The sequence below is a fragment of the Salmo salar genome, chromosome ssa16 (genome assembly GCF_905237065.1).
Source record: "Salmo salar chromosome ssa16, Ssal_v3.1, whole genome shotgun sequence".
NCBI classification, from domain to species: domain Eukaryota; kingdom Metazoa; phylum Chordata; class Actinopteri; order Salmoniformes; family Salmonidae; genus Salmo; species Salmo salar.
Window position 1 is genome coordinate 8558873 of NC_059457.1, and position 7369 is coordinate 8566241.

The 7369-nt window shown below is 42.7% G+C and overlaps 1 protein-coding gene across 1 annotated transcript; it reads right to left on the reverse strand.

The window, feature by feature from the left end:
• Positions 1 to 868: 868 nt before the first annotated feature.
• On the reverse strand, positions 869 to 5350 carry LOC106573116 (dual specificity protein phosphatase 6). The gene is made up of 3 exons (XM_014147824.2): positions 4386 to 5350; positions 3739 to 4173; positions 869 to 2670 (listed from the first exon to the last, which is right to left on the reverse strand). The coding sequence occupies exons 1-3, from the start codon at positions 4783 to 4785 to the stop codon at positions 2357 to 2359; spliced, it is 1149 nt and encodes a 382-aa protein (XP_014003299.1). The 5' UTR covers positions 4786 to 5350; the 3' UTR covers positions 869 to 2356.
• Between the last annotated feature and the right edge of the window lie 2019 nt (positions 5351 to 7369).

The window sequence follows — 7369 nt, forward strand, 5'->3', positions numbered from 1 at the left end:
TACTAATATAAGCCTGTGTGTGACACATGTGCATGTGACACACAGTCACTTCACCGACATGGCATTATTTAAATGTGTGAACAGCTGTTAGCATTGTGTGTGAACATGATCTCCTGTTAAGCCGTGAGGATTGTCTCTCAATGCTCTCCAGGTCTTAACAAGTACGCACCACACCACGCCATCCACAGTGTCAGGGAACACTATGTTTAAGGACTTTAAGTTCCCTTTGATGGGCTGCTATGCTCAAACAAAGGCCATCACCTTCAGGAAGTGCCTCAGGGACTGACTGTGTGTGTGTGTGTGTGTGTGTGTGTGTGTGTGTGTGTGTGTGTGTGTGTGTGTGTGTGTGTGTGTGTGTGTGTGTGTGTGTGTGTGTGTGTGTGTGTGTGTGTGTGTGTGTGTGTGTGTGTGTGTGTGTGCCCCAACCTAGATAAACCAGTCCTTCAGAGATTCAGTCAATCAGTCATGCAATCTGTGTACTTCTAATTATGTACAGCACATGTTCAGTAACATTTTGGACGAGTTCCCAAAAGAACATAATGTGCCAGTGAGAAGCATCATGTTATACAACACTGGTGGTGTGACAACGTGTTAAGTGTTATTTGTATTGGATAATTGCTGCATTTGAGAGCTGTATTAACCTTTGTGGTTAAAGAACACCCATATGTTTGTGAATGGCTCCTTCTGTGTCATCTGGCTGATGATTGTCACGTGCGCACACACACACACACACACACACACACACGTATGTGCGATGGTTAAAGTGGAACCGAGGAGTTGGAGAGTCCACTTACAGTACATAAAGTCACTGTGTGGACACTGTGTAACAAACATCAACAAACTGTTGAGCAATGAAAAAAGTCATTGGTAGAAGTAGACAAAATAGTAATTTATTAATAACTTATAATTTCTTTACATTCGTAAGAGAGGAGTGTAGACTCGAGGAGTGGTGGGTGTTGAAACCAAAATGTCTTTCCCCATAGACAGGCCTTCTCTCAGAAGGGAGGGACAACAAAATCCTCCCATAATCAGGATTTTTTTTTCTCAATCAACAAATAACTGCATTTCACAGAGGCAAGGTGAGCAAGGCATACTGCTTTGTCAACATCTCCCAGACTTTGAAAAGCCTTGACCACAGATAAGAATTAACTTATGTTAACCCTCATTGTTCCCCACTAAACATCAACATAAACAGAACTGTAGCAATCTTAAGTTGGCTTCCATAAAGCTATTTCTGCCTTACTTAACTGAATAACAAATCAAGTTTCTTAACATAGCCATGCACTGACAGTTTCAGTGATTTGTTGTAAAATTATAAATTTTGCTATGGCTCAATTTGGTAGAATTGTGATAGGTGGTGAAAGCATAGCTCGGGCAAAGTCCTTTGAGCGTTAATGCACAATAACACATCTATGTACAGAACTAAGGCATACAACCAAGGTGACTCTGATTTGTGTGAGGGTGGGTGCAAAAATGGCCTGTCGGCTGAATTCATTTATAAAGCAAATATATGAAATATATTACACATATACATTTTTTTACGATTCTTGGAAAACCACACTACATTTTTTTGGCATAATAAACTTAAACATACTGATCAATAAACAGTTGGTTTGCTTAGATAAAGTAGAAGATGAAAAGAAAATGATTCAATACCCACTTGTTGCAAAGGGTATACTAGAGCAAGGCTTTACTTTATTGTCTTTTATATTAAGAAATATACACATGTATAAATGATTCAAATGACACCACACATGTAAAATGTAGTTCAATATACTGTGGCGTCTTAACCGGGGGTGTTTTACCCTAAACAGGCAAATCTTCACAGAAGACATGTAATATGCACCCGAAAAAAATTATTGAAGGTGCGAGTGCTAGCCCAAAAAACAAAAAGTATTTATAGTCATATATACAGAACAATCATGTCTCTTTGGCACACCAGCCTTTCATTGTGAAGTTAAACGTACACTTGACCACCAGATCACTTTACGTCTCTTTCAACCCGTTGACAAAAAAATTGAGGCAAAAACCTAGTCTAGTCCAGTCCAAAAGTAATATAGGGTTCTAGAAAGTTATTGTGCTTTCTTTTTCTCTCTCTTCCCCATCTTCTCTCTTTCATTCTTTCTTTCTTTCTCTATCCCCGTTTTTGCAGCAGCTGCTTCTGAGCCTTTTGGCAGACCGACCACGTGCCCCTTCAGCAGCCATGCTTGGCAGCTGGTAACCTCAAGCCAACTGTGTCAATAACGGCAGGATGTCATCATGTCACAACAGGTGACGGAAATAAAGTAGAGAAACATTGCAGCGTTTCAGGTTTCATTAAATCTCCAAGCCAGTAGGGGGCGACGATGGCGCTGCCTCACGTAGACTCCAGAGGGTCCAGCTGGAAGACGTTGTGGTTGGTGGGGGTGGTGAAGTACAGGGGTTGTGTGGGGGCCACAACCCGGTTATCGCAGGGGCTCTTCAGGCCCAGGGTGCGCTCAAAGTCCAGGAGTTGGCCCATGAAGTTGAAGTTGGGCGAGATGTTGGACTTCTTCATCTTGACAATGTCGTAGGCGTCGTTCATGGACAGGTTGAGCTTCTGCATGAGGTACGCCACGGTGACTGTCACCGAACGGCTGATGCCGGCCAGACAGTGGACCAGGACGCCACATTTCTGACTGCGAGCCTCATCTGAGAAGGAGGTGAAAAAAGAGGAAGAACATGTTATAGACTTTAGTCAGATATGCATAATGTGTATCCTGAGAAAACACAGCGATACAAAAACAATTGCTCTGAACATATACATACTGAAAAAGAAACTTAGGCTGTGGAAGGATTAGTGGAAGGGCAACCAGATAAAACAGTGCCTGTGGTCAACACTGACTAAACCAGTTCCACGTTTAAGCGGCGGAAGTCTGAAATGATCATAAGTCTCAGGCCCAGACACATCCATCAACAAACCGCTGTGGTACTCCGCGCACAAACAGAGCCGACATTCTTTAATTTGGCCTGGAGTACCACGACTTGGAAATTAACTATTAATGCTCTATCAGGCTGCCCGAGTTACTTGATAATGGTGCCATTAGGGCGTATAAACGTAGGAGTTATGAGGGCACCCTGTCAGGGCTAACAGGATGTCAACAGAGCCTGTAAATGGCTCTCTTTGTGAAGGGAACACATCGCTGGGCTGTCCTAGATTACTTTCAATGGCCGCTTCCTTCCTGTTGTGCTCAAATTACCCCCTCCCTCCACTCTTTCTCCCCCTCTCCAATTTCCACACAGGCCTTTGTATTACAATTACACAAGCCTGAGGTAAGCTAGGCCCCGGCTGCAGACCAAAAAAGCAGACACAGGAAGTGTTCCATTGAAGTTTAATCATTGTAATTTGGGAGTAGTTTGTTGTTATGGGGCATAGAACTAGAATAGAATGTATCTGCTTGGCACAGTGGACTTAATCTGGTTCCCTCTGTATTATTCTCCTTGATTGACTGATAAGAAAGTACTCTAGGACACATATAATCCAAATTACACAATAACAACTAAAGAACTTCCTGGCGATAAGATATCTTATTAATACGTTTAAGTTCCTGTACTGTGGGCCGGTGGTTTTCACTTGTTAGGCCAATATAAGCGTAAATGTACAACAACTATAAAATAGACCTGTTTTATTTATTAACCCTGTGCGTTAAAATGAATTATTGTGCGTAAATTAGAATAGGCGAGGTATCTGTGTGCTTGAATGTAAGTTATTGCGTTTACCTATGAAGCTAATGGCTTCCGGGAAGAACTGTGACAGATTTTGGCTCCAGTGATCAGAGATGGGGATCTGCTTGTACTTGAATTCCCCGGCGTTCTCGAACATGTTGGGCAGGTTCGGAGTCACGTTCAGAATGTACTTGATGCCGAACTCTTCTAGAATGTCTAGGTTGGTGGAATCCTTGGCGCAGCCCAGGTAGAGGTGCGGGAGGATCTCCACTGGGAAGGAGGGCTGGGGGTTGGAGAGGGGACTGCCATCTGAGTCTGTGGCGCTGCTTGGGTCCCTGTCGATGTCGGACTCGATGTCGGATGAGTCGGAGCTTATTCGCAGCCCCCCGAGGCCGAGCACCTGGGCCGTGGGAGAACTGCTATTGAAAGAACCATCAAGATTGGTCTCGCACAGGGCAGGGAACTCGGCTTGGAATTTATTGAAACCACCTGTAAGATGAAGGAAATAATATTGTTAGACAAATCCGTTGATATAACAGGCCGTGGCTACACAATGTGATGACCTAATATATTTGCATTATTATATACGTTTTAGCGCCAAATGCATCCAAATATTCACTTATTCATTATTAATGTATTTACCGAATTAGGCCAACATTTTAGTAGAAAATATGCGCTTCTGGAAAAACAACAACACTCACCTTCAAGGTAAAACGCCTTGTAGCCCTCGTCTTTCATCTTCTTCAGGAGCAAGCCCAGCACAGAGCCCCCGTCCACATTTTCGTTCCATTCCCTGCTGTACTCGTCATACAGCACGATAGTGTCCGTCTTGCACCTCCGCGCAAATCTCTCCCGGTCCTCGCCGTTTGAGAGCAGGCACTTGATGGGAAGATTGCCCTTCTTCAGCCGCCGGAGCATCAGGCTTGGGATGGCCACGTTAATCGCCGTTTCGACGTGCGAGGACTCGTATAGCTCCAGCGCTCTGCAGTCCATTACCAATAGGCAGTCTTTGCGCGTCTGGAGCTGCTTTTGCAGCCACTCCACGGTCTTGCTGATTGCCATTACCGATTCGAACTGAGCGGGCTTGGGCTTGTCAAGCATTTAGCAAAACAAATATGTTCACTTTACTGCAGGAAAATTATGTGGTTGGTCCCTGTAGGCTACAGCAAAAGGCCGTCAACGTTATGACGACTGGGGCATTGAGGAAATGGCAGCGCACATTGGTCGAGAAAAAAACATATTCTGGAATAACTGCAGAAATGAAAACGGATATAGGCTATTGCATTTCTCACGAAAATTAGAAAAACACGAATTTCTTAGATTTCCGACTGCAGATTGCCTATACACTAGCACTCATTCATGCAGCGGCTGGAAGAATGTCCATGTATTTATTTATCAATGACTCACTAGCCAGCACTGACGTTGTCTTCGTATTATATAACTCAGGCTTTTGCTGTAGAAAATATTCTTCTTCTGTAAAAATCAAAATTAAACGGATTGATTGCAGGACAGTTGCAAAGCATTTGTCACCTATTTCCAATAATGAATTTAATCTTCTGTCGTCTATTCCCAACCTTCTCGTTGTGAATAAGCCTCTTTTGTTGTTGTAGAGGCTGGTTCGTTGATGATGTGCTTTCCGCAGCGCCAAGCTAGTGAATGGTTACAAACGCGAGGCGTTTCAATGGATACATTATATCCGCCAGCCAATCAGAGGGCGCCGAGCAATCGTTGCCCTGGAAACGGGGCCGGATGGAAGAAACTGTGTTGATGAATTGTTAATAAGTTTGTCATTCACAAAAACGGAAAGGAATTTCCTCTCGGGATCAAGTGAGTGCAAACAAACAGAAGCGGCACTGCAGGGGAAGGAAGGAGAGGGCTATTACTTATTGCGTAGAGGGGGATCCTACCCTTGTCCTCAGATTTCTTAATGTCAAAGTTGCGCTATGACAAGTTATTTGCACGGTGAGGCAGAGTTGTAGAGAGGTAGCCTATTTGCGTACGGGACACATTATTGCTTTTTGGAACGTTTTGCAACCTCTGTCTAAATTAATCCGTTTTTCATTGTTGTATTTGTCAATTAAATAAAACATGTTTATGATTCCATGACATTTTAAATAATTTAATTAATATATGGATATATTGCAATTTAACATGGTTTGTAAATTATGTTATGATTCCAATTCATTGGGTGGAAAAGATGTGCATAATGAACGAGTAAAATCAAACGTGGACAAGTTTCCAATGTCCATACAAAAGTTGCTATAGGCCTACTGTAGTTTACATACAAGTTTACATACACCTTAGCCAAATACATTTAAACTCCGTTTTTCACAATTCCTTACATTTAATCCTAGTAAAAATCCCCTGTCTTAGGTCAGTTAGGACCACCACTTTATTTTAAGAATGTGAAATGTCAAAAATAATAGAGAATGATTTATATCAGCTTTTATTTCTTTCATCACATTCCCAGTGGGTCAGAAGTTTACATACACTCAATTAGTATTTGGTAGCATTGCCTTTAAATTGTTTAACTTGAGTCAAACGTTTCGGGTAGCCTTGCACAAGCTTCCCATAATAAGTTGGGTGAATTTTGGCCCATTCCTCCTGACAGTGCTGGTGTAAATGAGTCAGGTTTGTAGGCCTCCTTGCTCGCACACACATTTTCAGTTCTGCCCATACATTTTCAGGGCATTGTGATGGCCACTCCAATACCTTGACTTTGTTGTCCTTAAACCGTTTTGCCACAACTTTGGAAGTATGCTTGGGGTCATTGTCCATTAGGAAGACCCATTTGCGACCAAGCTTTAACTTCCTGACTGAAGTCTTGAGATGTTGCTTGAATATATCCACATAATTTTCCTACCTCATGATGCCATGTATTTTGTGAAGTGCACCAGGCCCTCCTGCAACAAAGCACCCCCACAACATAATGCTGCCACTCCGATGCTTCACGGTTGGGATGGTGTTCCTCAGCTTTCAAGCGTCCCCCTTTTTACTCCTAACATAATGATGGTCATTATGGCCAAATAGTTCTATTTTTGTTTCATCAGACCAGAGGACATTTATCCAAAAAGTACGATCTTTGTCCCCAAGTGCAGTTGCAAACCGTAGTCTGGCTTTTTCGTGGCGGTTTTGGAGCAGTGGATTCTTCCTTGCTGAGTGGCCTTTCAGGTTATGTCGAGATAGGACTCGCTTTTGTACCTGTTTACTCCAGCATCTTCACAAGGTCCTTTACTGTTGTTCTTGGATTGATTTGCACTTTTCGCACCAAAGTACGTTCATCTCTAGGAGACAGAGCATGTCTCCTTCCTGAGCGGTATGATGGCTGTGTAGTCTCATGGTGTTTATACTTGCATACTATTGTTTGTACAGATGAACGTGTTACCTTCAGGCATTTGAAAATTGCTCCCAAGAATGAACCAGACTTGCGGAGGTCTACAATTTTTCTTAGGTCTTGGCTGATTTCTTTTGATTTTCCCATGATGTCAAGCAAAGTGGCACTGAGTTTGAAGGTAAGCCTTGAAATACATCCACAGGTACACCTCCAATTGACTCAAATGTTGTCAATTAGCCTATCAAAAGCTTCTAAAGCCATGACATCATTTTCTGGAATTTTCCAAGCTGTTTAAAACCCACAGTCAACTTAGTGTATGTAAACTTCTGACCCACTGGAATTGTGATACAG

Coding starts and splice junctions, on each gene's coding strand:
- LOC106573116 (XM_014147824.2), bottom strand. CDS start 4,785: ATGCTTGACAAGCCCAAGCCCGCTCAGTTCGAATCGGTAATGGCAATC. Junction 4,174..4,385: donor CAAGGCGTTTTACCTTGAAG/GTGAGTGTTGTT, acceptor TTCATCTTACAG/GTGGTTTCAATAAATTCCAA. Junction 2,671..3,738: donor GGAAGCCATTAGCTTCATAG/GTAAACGCAATA, acceptor CCTCCTTCTCAG/ATGAGGCTCGCAGTCAGAAA.